The sequence below is a fragment of the Hyla sarda genome, chromosome 3 (genome assembly GCF_029499605.1).
Source record: "Hyla sarda isolate aHylSar1 chromosome 3, aHylSar1.hap1, whole genome shotgun sequence".
Classification (NCBI taxonomy): domain Eukaryota; kingdom Metazoa; phylum Chordata; class Amphibia; order Anura; family Hylidae; genus Hyla; species Hyla sarda.
The window spans coordinates 334844549-334863925 of record NC_079191.1 but is presented as its reverse complement, the minus strand read 5'-3'; the positions used below and the strand labels follow the sequence as shown (position 1 = coordinate 334863925).

Genomic DNA, 19377 nt, shown 5'->3' with positions numbered 1-19377 from the left:
CACCCCCTGCTTTTATTTTTATTATTTATTAGTTTTCTACCTTTAAATTGCTCTGTATTTTATGCTCAGTCTCAGTCAGATTCACAAACTGGGAAGGCGCGTTACCCAGCAGGCATGACATCATCTGAAGCCATACAGGGGATAACTTCCTCCCTCACTTTGCTACACATAGCCCAGAGCAGTTCAGTGTGTGAGGTAAGCTCTGATTGGATAAGGCTGCACACACACCCCTCAGCATTTCCTGCTTTTGGACTTCTGCCAGACCAGCAGGAGTCCAAAGTCTGCAAAAGATGGGAGGAAAATATGCTCTGGAAAAGTAGGGAGACACCTAGTGGCAGCCTTTTTTTTTTATTAAACACAAATGAAACATAGAAAACTAAATTTTTATTCAAACAAAGTACATTGGAAAGATGTTTCAATTGCCATAAGGAGTGCAATAGCAAAAAGAAATTAATGAGAGTGTCCATTTAAAATAAAACAATAAAAGCTCTTTTAGAGGATCAGATAAAATTGCATTAAATAAGGGACTTCTAGAGGGGTGGTCTTCTCAAAGAAGTTAGCTTGTACATATAGTATATGAAGAAAATCTTTCACTAAAAATCGGCTCTAAATAAAGAGACAATCTTCTCAAAGATTATATATTTCAGAAGGAAGAACAATAGCTGTATGCTTGGTGCTGCCACATAGATCTCCACAGAAAGCGTTGTTTTGTAAGAATTTATTTATAAATTATTTATAATGTTCCAATCTGAGGAATGGGCCAAGCCCCCAAAAAAGCACACACAGATAATTTGTAAGTATTTTATTTAAATAAATAAATATGTTTTTACAAAATGATGCTTGCAGTGGAGAGGTAGCAGCAACGAGCATACAGCCATTCTTTATCCTTTTGAGATATTAATGCCTTAAGGACTGAGTCCTTTTTCAACTTAAGGACTCAGTCCTTTTTTGCAATTCTGACCACTGTCAATTTATGCATTAATAACTCTGGGATGCTTTTACCGATTATTCTGATTCCGAGACAGTTTTTTCGTGACATATTCTACTTTATAACAGTGGTAAATTTTCATTGTTACTTGCATCCTTTCTTGGTGAAAAATCTCCAAATTTCATGAAAATGTTGAAAATTTAGCATTTTTCTAACTTTGAAACTCTGCTTGTAAGGAAAATAGATATTGCAAATACATTATAAATTGATTCACATATAAAATATGTCTAATTTATATTTACATCATGAAGATGACATGTTTTTACTTTTGGAAGACATCAGAGGGCTTCATAGTTCAGCATCAATTTTCACATTTTCCACAAAATTTTAAAAATTTAAGTTTTTCAGGCACCAGTTCAGTTTTGAAGTGGATTTGAGGGGTCTTCTTATTAGATATACCCCATAAATGATCCCATTATAAAAACTGCCCCCCCCCCCAATGTATTCAAAATGACATTCAGAAAGTGTGTTAACCCTTTAGGTGTTTCATAGGAATAGCAGCAAGGTAAAGGAGAAAATTCAAAATCTTCATTTTTCACACTTGCATGTTCTTGTAGACCCAGTTTTTAAAATTTTACAAGGGGTAAAAGGAGAAGAGGCCCCCCAAAATTTGTAACCCAATTTCTCTCGAGTAAGGAAATACCTCATATGTGGATGTCAAGTGCTCTGTAGGGGCACTACAAGACTCAGAAGGGAAGGACGACAATGGGATTTTGGAGAGTGAGTTTTTCTGAAATGGTTTTTGGGGGGTATGTCACATTTGGGAAGCCCCTATGGTGCCAGAACAGCAGAAAACCCCCCACATGGCATACTATTTTGGAAACTACACCCCCTAAGGAACATAACAAGGGGTCCGCTGAGCCTTAACACCCAACAGGTGTTTGACGACTTTTCATTAAAGTCAGATGTGTAAACGAATTTATTTATTATTACTCAAATGCTGGTTTTCCCCAAAATTTTAAATTTTTACAAAGGGTTCTAGGAGAAAATGCCCCCCAAAATGTGTAACCCCATCTTTTCTGAGTATGGAAATACCCTATGTGTGGACGTCAAGTGCTCTGCTGGCGCACTACAATGCTTAGAAGAGAAAAAGTCACATTTGGCTTTTGGAAAGCAAACTTTGCTGAAAGGGTTTTTGGAGGGCATGTAGCATTTAGGAAGCCCCTATGGTGTCAGAACAGCAAAATAAAAAAAAATAAAAAACACATTGCATACTATTTTGGAAACTACACCCCTCAAGGAACATAACAAGGCATACAATGAGCCTTAACACCCCCACAGGTGCTTGAAAAATTTCTGCAAAATTTGGACGTGAAAATGAAAAATTTGATTTTTTTTTCACTAAAATGCTGGTGTTTCCCCAAATTTTTCATTTTCACAAGGGGTAATTGGAGAAAAAGCCTCCCAAAATTTGTAACCCTATTTCTTCTGAGTATGGAAATACCCCATATGTGGATGTAAAGTGCTCTGCGGGCGAACTACAATGCTCAAGAGAGGAGGAGCGCCATTGGGCTTTTGGTGAGAGAATTTGGTAGGAATAGAAGTGGGAGGCCATGTGTGTTTACAAAGCCCTCCGTGGCACCAGAACAGTGGACCCCCCCCCACATGTGACCCCATTTTGGAAACTACACCCCTCACAGAATTTAATAAGAGGTGCAGTGAACATTTACACCCCATTGGCGTTTGACAGATCTTTGGAACAGTGGGCTGTGCAAATGAAAAATAAAATTTTTCATTTTCATGAACCACTGTTCCAAAAATCTGTCAGACACCTGTGGGGCGTAATTACTCACTGTACCCCTTATTACATTCCGTGAGGGGTATAGTTTCCAAAATGGGGCCACATGTGGGGTGGGGGGGTCCACTGTTCTGGCATTATGGGGGCTTTGTAAAGACACCTTCTCTCGCCAAAAGCCCAATGTCGCTCCTTCTCTTCTACAAAAACACACAAAGAGCGCTCCGTAGCGCAATGAAAAGATGGTAAGGTTCCGCAATGTAGTTATTGGAAGCGCTTACCTAGATGGTTGTGCTGTCAGACAGGCACAACACTGGTGAGAGTATGGATATATATCCCAAATGCAGCTGATCCCATCCACCAGGGAACTGGTGTCCAACAGTATACACGAAAGCCTCCAAACCACTCAGGGACTCATCCGGCGCAGATCAGGAAAAGGCAATACCGCTAGTGAGGCAGTATAGGACCCAGTAAGGTACAGTTAATGTAAATTTATTAAAGAACAATGCGTTTCAATGCCAGAGCAGGCATCTTCCTCAGGTTCACATGCACAATGAATGAAATTACAACAATATATAGAACAACCCCCGTATCACAGTGTTAAACCAATAAAGTAATTGACTTATGTCACGCCATGAGACCGTGGACTTCACAGAGGGGTCGGAAGTAATCCAAATGTCAAAGGGCGAGACGGAAGTCAGTGAGGATTACAACACGTAAGTAAGTATATAAAAATAGACATATCATAGAAACCTAAGAACATAAAAAACGTATAAAACATAAAAAAACACAGAGCAGCATAAATATATATATGCCAATAGGGGCATACAAATTGTATAGATGTATAATTATATTACCTATACCTTATTTTCAATGGTTTCATTCAAACCATCAGGGTATAGACATTTTAGCCTATAGATCCAATATGATTCTTTGTTAATTAATCTACGGAACCGGTCTCTCATATTTGTTGGCATTATGTCAATAACAATTAATTTTAAAAGCTCTGGGTTGTTTTCGTGGTACTGTGCAAAATGTTGCGAAACACTGTGCAAATGAAAGCCCCTTCGGATATTAAATCGATGAGTATTAATGCGGGACCGCACCGTCTGAACGGTGCGGCCCACATACTGTAAACCACACGGGCATTCAAGTAAATACACAACGTATGTTGATTCGCAATTGCAGTTTTCCTTAATCAAAAATGATTCTTTAGTAATATTTGACTGAAAAGAACTGCAACTGTCCTGAATAATGTTGCAGCATAAACAACGCATTTTTTTAAATTTATTATTGCATTTCTTATCCGATTTATTCAAAACCATGTTATTTACAGCTGTGTCTTTTAATTTGCTTGGGGCTAAAAAATTGCGTAAAGACATTGGTTTTTTAAAAGTGATTCGGGGATGTGAAGGCACTAAGTCTTTCAAAATAGGATCACATCTCACTATTGGCCAGTGTTTAGTTAACATTTTTCGAATGGCATTAGATGCACAATTAAAAGTGGTGAGAAAATTGTGCCTAATGTCATTTTTTGGGGAGTGATTTTTTTGGGGATTGTCAGTGAGTTTATTGCGAACCTGAGTGAGTTCTTTTTGTTTTAAATCTTTTGTTTTATTATAAGCGTATTTTAAAATTTCTTGGGGGTACCCCTTCTCAACAAACCTTTTCCTTAAAATACACGATTGCATTTTAAAATCGGCATTGTCCGTACAATTCTTTCGAATTCTCAAATATTGCCCGTATGGCATTTTACAAAGCCATTTCGGGTAATGGCAGCTACGAAAATCTAAAAAACTGTTCACATCAACAGTCTTAAAAAAAGTTTTAGTTTTTAAAAAGCCACTATGAGTTTTAAAAATCTCTAAATCAAGAAACTGCACGGACGACTCCGCAAAATGAGGGGTAAAGGTTAGTCCATACGTATTATTGTTAATGAAATCAACAAATTCCTGGGCCAGTTGGGGTGTACCAGTCCAAAGGAAGAATAAATCATCTATATAATGCCAATAAAAAAAATATAATTATAAAATGGAGAGTCAGGCTGTGCAATGTATTGGGACTCGAATCCCCCCATAAATAAATTTGCATAACTCGGGGCGAAACGAGTCCCCATCGCACAGCCTTTTATCTGTCTGAAAATTTGAGAATTGAAATCAAAACAATTGTGCTCCAAAATAAATTGAATGCCTTCTATTAGAAGATTGCACTGATCCATATTAAGATATTTATTAGGTTTTAAAAAATTTAAAATTGCCTCAGTACCCAAAGTGCAATCTATGTAAGAATAAAGTGCCAACATGTCTAGGGTGAGGAAAGAATAACTAGATGGTAGATTTTATGAATCCAGTTCCCTGATAAGCTGAGTGGAATCCTTGAGATAGGCCGGGAGATCTATCAATAATGGTTGTAAAAATAAATCGATATAATGTGACAAGTGTCCAGTAATCGACCCGATCCCCGATATAATCGGGCGACCGGGAGGACTAGTGGTACACTTGTGCACTTTAGGTAAATAATAAAAAGTAGCCAGTTGGTGAGATGTGATCTTCAAAAAACTTTTTTCTTTCTTGTTCAGAATTTTTTTATGATCAGCCCTATCAATGAGATCACAGTAAAGTGAATAGTGCTCAGGAGAAGGAACATGTGTAAGGGATACATAATAATTAGTGTCAGATAGAATATTGGCTGCCTCCTTTAGATATGCCGTTTTATCCAATAAAACAATACCAACCCCCTTGTCCGCAGGGCAAATAATCAACTCAGGATTAGATTGTAATGATCTGATCGCCCTGCGTTCAAGGGGGGTGAGATTGTCCTCAAAGGAATGTGATTCAACTGAGAATGACCGAAAATCATTAGCCATTAAAGTGTAAAAAGTCTCAAGATACCCTCCACGGTGATAAGTGGGGTGAAATTGTGAAAGAGGTTTAACCTCTACATGAACTGTAGGCAAAGACACAAGATCATTAGAAAGGAAATGTTGTGAAGATATGTCAGAAGTGCACAAAATTTGTGAAGATGTGTCTTTTGGTATCTCAAATGACGGGGCTTCATCAGGGTGAGAGTCCAAAAGTTTAGAACCTCCATCCGACTTGGTCTGTTGATTTGCAGAAATAGCAAAATGACGGGTGAGAATGAGCTTGCGGACATATTTATTCAAATCTAGGAATAACTGGAAGTTATCCGGTTTAGATGTGGGGCAAAATGATAACCCCTTTGAAAGCAGTGAAGTTTCACTCATATTCAAAATTTAACTGGATAGATTGAATAATTTCACACACGATTCTTCCTTTGATTTGGTACAAGTGGTGTGGCTAAATTTTTGTTTTTTTTGTTTGGCTCCCCCCCTGCAACCCCTAAATCGTGTTTTCTTTTTTGGGGTCTGTTGGATAGGGTCAATGATGTTACTGGGAAGAAGTTGGTAATTCTCCTCTGGAGAGGGCTCAATATTGTTGGAATGAGATGGACAACATCGGCATGGACCGGACGGGAGACTAAAAAAGAAGATGACTGAGATGATGTGGCCAAAGAGGATTCAGATATTAGTACTACTAATATCTGAATCCTCTTTGGCCACATCATCTCAGTCATCTTCTTTTTTAGTCTCCCGTCCGGTCCATGCTGATGTTGTCCATCTCATTCCAACAATATTGAGCCCTCTCCAGAGGAGAATTACCAACTTCTTCCCAGTAACATCATTGGCCCCATCCAAAAGACCCCAAAAAAGAAAACATTATTTAGGGGTTGCGGGGGGGGGGGGGAGCCAAATGAAAAAAACTAAAATTTAGCCACACCACTTGTACCAAATCAAAAGAAGAATCGTGTGTGAAATTATTCAATCTATCCAGTTACCTTTTGAATGCGAGTGAAACTTCACTGCTTTCAAAGGGGTTATCATTTTGCCCCACATCTAAACCGGATAACTTCCAGTTATGCCTAGATTTGAATAAATATGTCCGCAAGCTCACTCTCACCCATCATTTTGCTATTTCTGCACATCAACAGACCAAGTCGGATGGAGGTTCTAAACTTTTGGACTCTCCCCCTGATGAAGCCCCTTCATATGAGGTACCAAAAGACACATCTTCACAAATTTTGTGCACTTCTTACATATCTTCAAAACATTTCCTTTCTAATGATCTTGTTTCTTTGCCTACAGTTCATGTAGAGGTTAAACCTCTTTCACAATTTCACCCCACTTATCACCGTGGAGGGTATCTTGAGACTTTTTACACTTTAATGGCTAATAATTTTAGGTCATTCTCGGTTGAATCACATTCCTTTGAAAACAATCTCACCCCCTTGAACGCAGGGTGATCAGGTCATTACAATCTAATCCTGAGTTGATTATTCGCCCCGGAAGAAAAGGGGGTGGTATTGTTTTATTGGATAAAATGGCGTATCTAAAGGAGGCAGCCAATATTCTATCTGACACTAATTATTATGTATCCCTTACACATGATCCTTCTCCTGAGCACTATTCACTTTACTGTGATCTCATTGATAGGGCTGATCATAAAAAAATTCTGAACAAGAAAGAAAAAAGTTTTTTGAAGGTCACATCTCACCAACTGGCTACTTTTTATTATTTACCTAAAGTGCACAAGTGTACCACTAGTCCTCCCGGTCGCCAAATTATATCGGGGATCGGGTCGATTACTGGACACTTGTCACATTATATCGATTTATTTTTACAACCATTAGTGATAGATCTCCCGGCCAATCTCAAGGATTCCACTCAGCTTATCAGGGAACTGGATTAATTAAATCTTCCATCTAGTTATCCTTTCCTCACCCTAGACGTGTCGGCACTTTATTCTAACATAGATGGCACTTTGGGTACTGAGGCAATTTTACATTTTTTAAAACCTAATAAATATATTAATATGGATCAGTGCAATTTTCTAATAGAAGGCATTCAATTTATTTTGGAGCACAATTGTTTTGATTTCAATACTCAAATTTTCAGACAGATAAAAGGCTGTGCGATGGGGTCTCGTTTCGCCCCGAGTTATGCAAATTTATTTATGGGGGGATTCGAGTCCCAATACATCGCACAGCCTGACTCTCCATTTTATGTATATATTTTTTTTTATAGGCGTTATATAGATGATTTCTTCATCCTTTGGACTGGTACACCACAACAGGCCCAGGAATTTGTTGATTTCATTGACAATAATATGTATGGACTAACCTTTACCCCTCATTTTGCAGAGTCGTCCGTGCAGTTTCTTGATTTAGAGATTTTTAAAACTGATAGTGGCTTTTTAAAAACTAAAACTTTTTTTAAGACTGTTGATGTTAACAGTTTTTTAGATTTTCGTAGCTGCCATTACCCGAAATGGCTTCGTAATGTGCCATACAGGCAATATTTGAGAATGCGAAAGAATTGTACGGACGATGCCGATTTTAAAATGCAATTGTGTATTTTAAGGAAAAAGTTTGTTGAGAAGGGGTACCCCCAAGACATTTTAAAACACGCTTATAATAAAACAAAAGATTTAAAACAAAATGAACTCACTCAGGTTCGCTATAAACTCACTGACAATCCCCCAAAAAATCAATCCCCAAAAAATGACATTAGGCACAATTTTCTCACCACTTTTAATTGTGCATCTAATGCCATTCTAAAAATTTTAACTAAACACTGGCCAATAGTGAGATGTGATCCTATTTTGAAAGACTTAGTGTCTTCACATCCCCGAATCACTTTTAAAAAACCAATGTCTTTACGCAATTTTTTAGCCCCAAGCTAATTAAAAGACACAACTGTAAATAACAAGGTTTTAAATAAATCGGATAAGAAATGCAATAATAAATGTAAAAAAACGCGTTGTTTATGCTGCAACATTATTCAGGACAGTTGCAGTTCTTTTCAGTCAAATATTACTAAAGAATCATTTTTGATTAAGGAAAACTGCAATTGCGAATCAACATACGTTGTGTATTTACTTGAATGCGCGTGTGGTTTACAGTATGTGGGCCGCACCGTTAAGACGGTGCGGTCCCACATTAATACTCATCGATTTAATATCCGAAAAGGCTTTCATTTGCACAGTGTTTCGCGACATTTTGCACAGTACCACGAAAACAACCCAGAGCTTTTAAAATTAATTGTTATTGACATAATACCAACAAATATGAGAGACCGGTTCCGTAGATTAATTAACAAAGAATCATATTGGATCTATAGGCTAAAATGTCTATACCCTGATGGTTTGAATGAAACCATTGAAAATACGGTATAGGTAATATAATTATACATCTATACAATTTGTATGCCCCTATTGACATATATATATTTATGCTGCTCTGTGTTTTTTTATGTTTTATATGTTTTTTATGTTCTTAGGTTTCTATGATATGTCTATTTTTATATACTTACTTATGTGTTGTAATCCTCACTGACTTACGTCTCGCCCTTTGACATTTGGATTACTTCCGCCCCCCTCTGTGAAGTCCACTGTCTCATGACGTGACGTAAGTCAAATACTTTATTGGTTTAACACTGTGATACGGATGTTGTTCTATATATTGTTGTAATTTCGTTCATTGTGCATATGAGCCTGAGGAAGACGCCTGCTCTGGTGTTGAAACGCGTTGTTCTTAAATAAATTTCCATTAACCTTACCTTACTGGGTCCTATACTGCCTCACTAGCGGTATTGCCTTTTCCTCATCTGCGCCGGATGAGTCCCTGAGTGGTTTGGAGGCTTTCGTGTATTCTCCTTCTCTTCTGAGCATTGTAGTTCGACCGCAGAGCACTTTACATCCACACATGTGGTATATTCTTACTCAGAAGAAATGGGGTTACAAATTTTGGGGGGGCTTTATTCCTATTCTCCCTTATAAAAATGAAAAATGTAGGGTAACACCAGCATTTTTTTTTCACATTTTCACATCGAATTTTAACGAAAGTTTGTCAAACACCTGTGGGGTGTTAAGGCTCACTATACCCCTTGTTACATTCCGTGAGGGGTGAAGTTTCTATAATGGGGTCATATGTGGGTATTTATTGTTTTGCGTTTATGTCAGAACTGCTGTAAAACCACCACCCCTGTGCAAATCACCAATTTAGACCTCAAATGTACATAGTGCACTCTCACTCCTGAGCCTTGTTATGCGCCCACAGAGCACTTTATGCCCACATATGGGGTATTTCTGTACTCAGGAGAAATTGTGTTACAAATATTGGGGGTCCTGTTTTCCTTTTACCGCTTGTGAAAATTAAAAGTATGGGGCAACATGTTAGTGTAAAATGTTTTATTTTTTTTCACTAACATGCTGGTGTAGACCCCAACTTTACCTTTTCATAAGGAGTAAAAGGAGAAAAAGCCCCCCACAAATTGTAACTCAATTTCTCCCGAGTACGGAGATACCCCATATGTGGCCATAAACTATTTCCTTGAAATACGACAGGGCTCCGACACGAGAGAGCACCATCCTCATTTGAGGCCTAAATTGGGGATTTCAATCCGCCACAAAAATGCCCTAAACTCCCAGCATGCCTTGACGGTCAGTGGCTGTCCGTCAATGCTGTAAGTTGTTGTTTTTCAACAGCAGGAGGCTTCGTTTTGGAAACAGTGCCATACAATACTTTTTTTTATATATTTGGGGGGGGGGGGGCTGTGTAGGGGTATGTAGTGTTTTACTTTATATTTTGTGTAGTGTAGTGTAGTGTTTTTATGGTACATTCACACAGCAGAGGTTTACAGTGAGTTTCTCTGTACATTCACATGGAGGGGGGGGGGGGGGGCAAACCTCCAGTTGTTGCAAAACTATAACTCCAAGCATGCACTGACAGACCATACATGCTGGGAGTTGTAGTTATGCAACAGCTAGAGGCGCTTTGGTTGCGAAACACTGAGAGTTTGTTACTTAATTCAGTGTTTCGCAACCAGTGTGCCTCCAGCTGTTGCAAAACTAGAACTACCAGCATGTACAGTCTCTCAGTGCATGCTGGGAGTTGTATTTTTGCAACAGGTGGAGGCACACTGGTTGCAAAACACTGAGTTAGGTAACAAACTCGGTTTCACAACCAATGTGTCTCAGGCTGTTGCAAAACTGCAACAATCAGCATGCATTGACAGCCGAAGGGCATGCTGAGAGTTCTAGTTTTGCAACAGCTGGAGGCATACTGCTACAACTCCCAGCATACACTTTGGTAGTCTGTGTATGTTGAGAGTTGTAGTTATGCAACAGCTGTATGCACACTTTTTCATAGAAAAAATGTGCCTCCAGCTGTTGCATAACTACAACCCTCAGCATGCACAGACTACCAAAGGGAATGCTGGGAGTTGTAGTTGGAACTCCAGTTGTTGCAAAACTACAACTCCCAGCATACCCTTTGGCTTTGCATGCCGAGAGTTGTTGCTAAGCAACAGCAGGAGGTGAACAGGCCTCACCTCTCCGCCGCCGCTGTATCCTGTCGCCGGGACCAATCTTGCTGCTCCTGTCGCCGCCACCGGTCCTGAGGGGACCCCAGCCAGACCAGGGCGAGGTAGGAGTCCCCCGCCGGTGCCGATCTCTGATCCCATCGCCTTCCCCAGCAGGTCCGTGATTGGTCCGTGATCAATTATGTGATCGTGAGGCGGCACACGTGCCACCTCACTCCTGATGAGTAAGGGTGAATGGGGCTGTCTCGGACAGCCCCATTCACCCTTTTTTTCCGGGTCACCAGAGACCTATTTGACCCAGAATAACCGCAAATCGCACGACTGAATTGACGCGCGATTTGCGGTGATCGCCAATATGGGGGGACCTCAGGACCCCCCAGGGTGATATGCTAGGATGCCTGCTGAACGATATCAGCAGGCATCCCGGTCAGGTCCCGGCCCGGCGAGCGGCAGGGGCCGGAAGAACGCAGGGCGTACCCATACGCCCTGAGTCCTTATGGACTCGGAAACGGAGGTGTATGGATACGCCCTGCATCCTTAAGGGGTTAAAGAAGGGTTGCTCCAGGATCTATCCAGTTGTCTATAACCTAGCCAAGCAGCCATCCCTCCTCTAGTACCGCAATGTGTGGGGGATTGGCATATTTCTTTCTTTCTCCAGGAATTAAGTGATGCTAGAACTGATCCCATTCACAATTATCCAGCATCTCAATTTTGACGCCGGATAATTGGACATGTCAGACGGCACCACAAGCTGCGTTCCCCTGTCTGGCGTCCAGAAACAATGGACGCCGAATGCCATGCAACTGATGCACATTGTCATCAGTTGCAGCATCAGTTGTGTCGAGATCTAGGCTGAGTTCACCTATGCCGGTTGCCAGACATACCCAGCCTTAGAAATTCCCAATACTTCACAAACCTACATTCACAGACAGGGCACAGATCTCATCTTCTCTCCTTTCTTACCTGGCAGGTCCATATTGAGGTAATGAGAAAGCCGTCATCTCTAAAAACATTAAAGATATCTATGATGCCTCTCGAGTAGCCAAACACAGAAATACTGGCATCTGAAACCGCCAGGTTAAATGTCAGATAATCTGTGGGCAGCAAACTGTTCCTCTGCTTGTACAAGATAAAAATGACAATACTGTTTCCAAACCATGACATCCATCCTGAAAATAAGAAGTACAATGTGTTAACCTTATACCAATGGGAAGAACAAGTAGCATAAATAATGGTAGTGAAAGTCTCAAATGTAAAAGTAGCTGTAGCACCTAAACACCTAAATTATATATATATATATATATATATATATATATATATATATATATATATATATATACATATAAGGACCGGGTAAATTTTGGCCTTAAGGACCAGACCAATTTTATTTTTGCATTTTTTTTTCTCCTCCTCTTCTAAAACTCATAACTCTCTTATATTTCCATCCACAGACCCATATGAGGGCTTGTTTTTTTGCGTCACCAATTGTACTTTGTAATTACATCACTTATTTTGCCATAAAATGTACAGCGCAACCAAACAAATATTATTTATGTGGGAAAATTGAAAAGAAAACCACAATTTAGCAAATATTGGAAGGTTTTGTTTTCACGCTGTACATTTTATGGTAAAAATGACATGTTCTCTTTATTCTGTGCATCAATATGATTAAAATGATACCCACATTATATGCTTTTCCATAATTGTACCACTAAAAAAAACTCAAACCATTTTAACAAAATGAGTATGTTTGAAATTGAATAAGAAATAAAGTTCTATCAGCTCACCTCCTCCACGGTCTGCAAGGACCCGAGCCCGGCCAGGCTTAAAACTTGTGAGTAAATGAAGAAAAGTAGTCCAGCAGTCCCTTAAAACGTAGATCCTTTATTTCACTTTTCTTTAAAAGTACAGAGCACACACCATCCACCTTCACCTGGTCAGCAAACAACTCCTATGGACCTATGGTCCATAGGAGTTGTTTGCTGACCAGGTGAAGGTGGATGGTGTGTGCTCTGTACTTTTAAAGAAAAGTGAAATAAAGGATCTACGTTTTAAGGGACTGCTGGACTACTTTTCTTCATTTACTCACATGTTTGAAATTGCCCTATTTTGACCACCTATAACTTTTTCATTTTTCTATATATGGGGCGGTATGAGGGCTCATTTTTTTGTGCCATGATCTGTAGTTTTTATAAGTACCACTTTTGCCTAGGTTTTACTTTTTATACATTTTTTATAATATTTTTTTTTTGGAATTAAATGTGACAAAAAAGCAGCAATTTTTTTACTTTTTAAATTTTTTTTTACGTTTACGCCGTTCACTGTATGGGATAATTAACAATATATTTTAATAGTTCAGACTTTTACGCACGTGGCAATACCAAATATGTGTATTAATAAATTTTTACGCTTTTTTGGGGGTAAAATGGGAAAAACTGACGTTTTACCTTTTTATTGGGGATGGGGATTTTTCAAATTTTTTTACTTTTTTATTTTACATTTTTTTACTTTTTTTTTTACACTTTAATAGTCCCCATAGGGGACTATTTATAGCTATCATTTTATTGCTAATACTGTTCAGTGCTATGCATAGGGCATAGCACTGATCAGTGTTATCGGTGATCTTCTGCTCTGGTCTGCTCGATCTCAGACCAGAGCAGAAGACCCCGGGAGACAGCTGGAGCCAGGTGAGGGGACCTCCGGCTGCAATGCTGGACGATCGGATCCCAGCGGCAGCGCTGCGGGCTATCCGATCATCCATTTAAAGTACCGCACTGCTGCAGATGCTGTGATCTGTATTGATCATCTGAGGAGTTAATGGCGGAGATAGGCGCGATCGCGGATCTCCGCCATTACTGGTGGGTCCCTGGTTGCTGATAGCAGCCGGGACCTGCCGATCATGACGCGAGCACCGGTCCAGTGCTTGCGGCCATGGCGGAGCATCAATGTACGTCATGGTGCGTTAAGTTCCACGGCACCATGACGTACATTTACGTGCATTGTCGTTAAGGGGTTAAATCTGTATTGTATACATCTATAGTATATGTGTATAGCTATATATATTTATAGACAACACAAACCTTTTTAATTTTTATAATGTATTAAAAAAATTTTTTATATATGATTGTGTTAGGCCCCATTCACATTACCTGCTATAAATCTGATCTATTATAGATCTTTTTTTTTTTTTTTATCAAAAAGAGGATCAGATCTTGGCACAATGTAGGAGTAATAGAAGGAAGTAGTAGAAGGAAATATTACAGGATATTTTCATTCTCCCTTATGCTGAGATGTATTCTTTAGTGACATTTGGCATATTGGATCTCACCTGAGATTTGCAAGGAGCCCAATATTTCTATGTAGCGCATGTGCATTCTCATGATTTGACAAATTATTTGAACAGAACATTTACATTTACTTACTACTCGTTATAAAGAAACCATACAACTAATTGAGAGCATAAGATAATCATCGCATATTAATACAGAATAGCAATAAGTACAAGAAATCCCAGCATGGATGTCAACCATACCCAGGGAGGGCACAAGTTTTGCTTGAGGGAACCGTTTGTTGGTGCTTTTTTTTATTTTGTGTAATATTCTTATATGAATTTTCAATAAAGATTTTCTATTTTGTATAATATTTGTTGTAGTGTTTTGGGGTTTATTATATACATGTGCAAAGCAAATGGTTTAAATTGACGATAATGGCTGTCAATGAAATGAAACGGGGCATATTGATTTTATTGTAGAGACTGAATAGATACATCTGTCAGTGCAACAATGGACTCAATGCTAGCCTAAAATGAGTGTTCAAAAAAAAGAATCATTCTAATGTGTTCTGCAAAATAATAATACAACTCATCTCTACTCCAACTTATACTGTCTACACCAGTGTTTTCCAAACAGTGTGTCTCCAGCTGTTGCAAAACTACAACTCCCGGCATGCCAGACAGCCAAAGGCATGTCCCGGCATGCTGGAAGTTATAGTTTTGCAACTGCTGGAGACACACCGTTTAGAAAGCACAGATGTCGAAAGTAATAGTGATTATACTGCTGTTGCTGGAACTGGAAAAAAAATAAATAAAGAAAGATGGACAAAATCTATAAATTATATGATTTATTGATTATCTGTATCAACTTATATCAATTTGATGCCTGAATTAACTTAAAAAGAGACAACCATTTTTCTAGGCCAAGAATGTAGTCCAGGGATTTATCTCCCTCCTAGCATTACTAGGCAGGCAATTACATTGAGCTCTAAGATATCTATCTATCTATCTATAGATCACATAGGCTTCCATAAGGTGCAGTTTTATTGCGTCCTCACAACATCAGGTGTGACGTTTCGGAGACCTCTCGCCTCCTTTCTTGCTTGAGAAAGGAGGCGAGAGGTCTCCGAAACGTCGCACCTGATGTTGTGAGGACGCAATAAAATGCACCTTATGGAAGCCTATGTGTTCTGTGATCTTTTCTTATGGATTTAAGTTGGATTCCCTGACCAGGAACCCGATGATGGTGATCACCTTATACGTTGGTCTGCTGGGTGGATGTGCTGCTTATTAGGATTGTTGTATCTATAGATCTATCTATCCATCCATCTATTATTTATCTATCTATCTATCCATCCATCTATTATTTATCTATCTATCTATCTATAGATCTAGAGGAAGAAGAAAGCAGCACTCCGAATAATAAGGTGTGTGGGTGCCTCCTGCTGTAAACCTTGGTAAGAGGTCCAATAAAGTATATATCCAAAAAGAAACAGGGGCACTCCCGTTGATTCAGTGCAAAGTGATGTCTTTTATTCACTCCACCGTGAGCACTGCTCACGGTGGAGTGAATAAAAGACATCACTTTGCACTGAATCAACGGGAGTGCCCCTGTTTCTTTTTGGATATATCTATAGATCTATCTATCTAGTATTTTGTATAATCTATCTAGAAAAAAATGTAATATTATACAGATAGATAAAAATATTATTAAGACAGATGGTATCAATCTATCTACTGTATTTATCTGTATAATATTTACATTTTTATCTATTTATTTATGTATTTATATATTTATTTATTTATTTATGCATTTATTTAGTTATTTATCGATCTATGTTAATCCAATAGTATTTCAAGAGAATAGTGTGGCTCATTAAGCTGTTGGATTGTATGTTAACACAAGTTGGTTATACAATGAGACATGGACTATGCATTGAGACACAAGTAGTTCCATTGATATACATTATGTAATAAGTGTAGTGAATTAGCTGGTTGCTCAGTCCTGACAGATCCGGTTGTGTTAATGACAGATCCACTTGTACCCGATCATAGTAGAGCTTATGTTATACCCTGGCCTAGAAACATGAAGATTTATATGAGCAATGCATTAGGGAAAAAAAAACCACTGTTTAACCAATAAACCTTAAACAAATGGTAACAGCGATCACTTCAATAATGTTACAGAATTCTAGAAGATACATAAATAGAAAGGTACATAGATGACTAGCTGCCATTGGTCTTCCTTTATGGAACCTGTCCTACATAAGAAATGATATTTCATTGTATTGACTGTACATACCTAGACATAGAAGATAGACACCTATTATGGTCTCCCCTTGCTCTGACAGTGGATTTTCTTTTTGGGGTAGGGTCATATTGTTGTTCCTCCATGGTGCTGGCCGTGGAAACTGTATGGACATTTTATGTTTGAGCTGAATGAAAATAATAAATTAACTATATAATGGCATAAATGCTAAGTATTTTCCTTCTGTCCAGCATTTAGCACTTGCTTGTGTCTTGCATTCCAAGATTAACAAATTAAGGATGAAAATCTTCTCAACAGACAGGGAGCTGTGTAAACGTTTGACCCCCTCCTCCTTATTCTCTAATCCTGGCTATAAATACACCACAGTATGTCACTGAACAGCATATATAATAGGTAGGTTTACAGAAAGATGTCTTGTAACATTACTGGATATATATCAAATAAAGACAGGGCAGACGGGGTCATATAATCATAGGGTGCTCCTACCTAAGGCACCTTTAGCTTTGTTAATACAAACGACCATATTTTACAATTACTAAAATAGTTAGCAATGCATATTGGGCATTTTATTATTATTACTACTATTATTATTATTAATATTATTTGAGTCAACTGTCTGATTTTGTTCCCTACAAATTTTCACTGAAATACAATACAATACAAAATACACATAATTTTAGTATCACCATGCCAGCTGTACAATCCTTTTGCTTGTATTCAGGAGTGTCCAGAAGTCTAAACTATCACTATCTATGCACTACAGGGACTAAATTAATCTCTAAATTGATCCCTGTTTTCAGTGGAGAATTGGCAACAAATGCACGTTAACTATTGAACTGGATATCAACAAACCTAAAGATACTTGCCCTCCCACATACATCAGCATAGCACTGCTATGAAAATGGTCAGGAGTTTAATGGTCTATTCACACATACAGTATTCTGCGCAGATTTGATGTGAAGGATTTTCTGCTGTAGATTCAACGTAAACTAAATGACTGAATATAGCTTGAATTCCTGCGCATCAAATCTGTGCATCAAATCTGCTCAGAATATTGTACGTGTGAATAGACCCTAAAGGGGTATTCCGCTGCTTAGCGTTCTGAACAAAATGTTCTGAATGTTTAGAGCCATCCCCGGGACTCCTGACGTCACGGCCCTGACCCTCATGGAACCATTAGCTTTTGTTAAGTATGCAGCCCAAAAATTTCATGCAGCAATGAGAAGCAATGTTGCTTGTTGATCTCTGTCGTCATACTACACCTTTCTCTGAGGTGGCCCCACAGACTCTCTTCTAGCAGGTTCTCTGAAAGGGGCATAAGTACAATGAGAGAGACCTATTTATAAAATATTCTCCACTTTTTCTTCTGGCTCCATCCCTCAGCTATGTTAGGATTTGTATTAAATCTATAATTTGTATCATTATAAATGGTGCCCTAGGTGGCCCTGACAGGAGGTCACTGAATAGATAAGTGTATGCAAAGGGATCCTTGTTTAGCTTTCTTCTCCTCTGGCTAATCAATCTGGATCACTGTACACACAGCCCTAATCCATCACAGGTTTTGAAATTTGCAATGAGAGCAGGACAGTGACTTGCTTTTGTAGCAGGCCTTGAATTAAACAGGATAGGGTTGGTTACAAAGCCTAGGAGTAATACTGTAGACAAGGTGTGTGAATGCCTATCTGAAGTTGAGCTAGGAGAGATGTTTCTCTGGGCAGATCTAGACTGAACTGGTTTTAGGGTCAACCCTCTGGAGAGAAAGGGTTGGACTAGGTACTCTTCCCACAGACTTCTGGAAGTTTATGCATAGAAACTAGCTAGCAAGTATCATGTGACCAAGGCATCACTCTTCTTTACACAGCATTATGCAAATTAACCCTTATACCCCTGGAATACCTTAGTGTATACTATTAAGCCAATGCAATGTACAAAAACATCCACATAACAACTTGCAGCATGAGCACAGCTATCGGGACACTAAATTTTAGGGGGACTGAATCCAATCCAAAAAGCGACACTTACTATTCCAATTCTTGTTGCTTTATATATCCATGTATTAGCAGGAATACAAAACAGGAGGACAGGCAGCTTTCCCTACAGACGTTTTGCGCTAGTTTACTCTTTTTTAAAGGGGAATTTCAGGATTTTTTTTGACTATGCTACAGGGGCTGTAAAGTTAGTGTAGTTCATAATATAGTGTCTGTAACGGTGGTTTCACAATTCTTCTGTGATTTTTGCCCCAACATTTATTTTTAACAGCATACAAAATGACTCAGGTCTCTGGTTTTCCCAGATTGCAGTGCGGAAAGACATAAAATCACTAGTCAGGTGTGCAAAGGGAGCCTGTCCTGCTTCAATAGGTGGAGTGACTGCTTGGTGGGAGAGAGATCATTTTGCAACAATTGTAGGCTTAGAAAACACTGGTCTTTTGAATTAAATGCAGCTCATTTGTGTTTCAATTGGTACCCCATCCATTGAAACACAAATGAGCTGCATTTCCTTCAAAAGACCAGTGTTTTCTAAGCCTAAGCCTCCTGATGTGTGGGAGGGAGGAAAGTGACCTCAAACTTACAAACAACAAACTATGGGATATGTAGTTTGAGAGAACGAAATCCAACAGCAAAAACCCAGTTCACAAAAAGATAGCCACAGCGTTATGGTAATCTCACAGCATAGCCATTTAGCCCCAAGACAAGCACAGATCCTTCCTAAGCAT

The 19377-nt window shown here is 38.9% G+C and overlaps 1 protein-coding gene across 1 annotated transcript in view; it reads right to left on the bottom strand.

The window, feature by feature from the left end:
- Window positions 1-16866, bottom strand: part of LOC130362592 (visual pigment-like receptor peropsin) — a 44832-nt gene extending 27966 nt beyond the window's left edge. The window contains exons 1-2 of the mRNA XM_056567356.1: window positions 16695-16866; window positions 12085-12290 (exon numbers count right to left, since the gene is read on the bottom strand). Of these exons, the coding sequence (XP_056423331.1) occupies window positions 12085-12290; window positions 16695-16815 (327 nt within the window). The 5' untranslated portion in view covers window positions 16816-16866. The remainder of the gene's footprint in view (window positions 1-12084; window positions 12291-16694) is intronic.
- Window positions 16867-19377: the final 2511 nt, after the last annotated feature.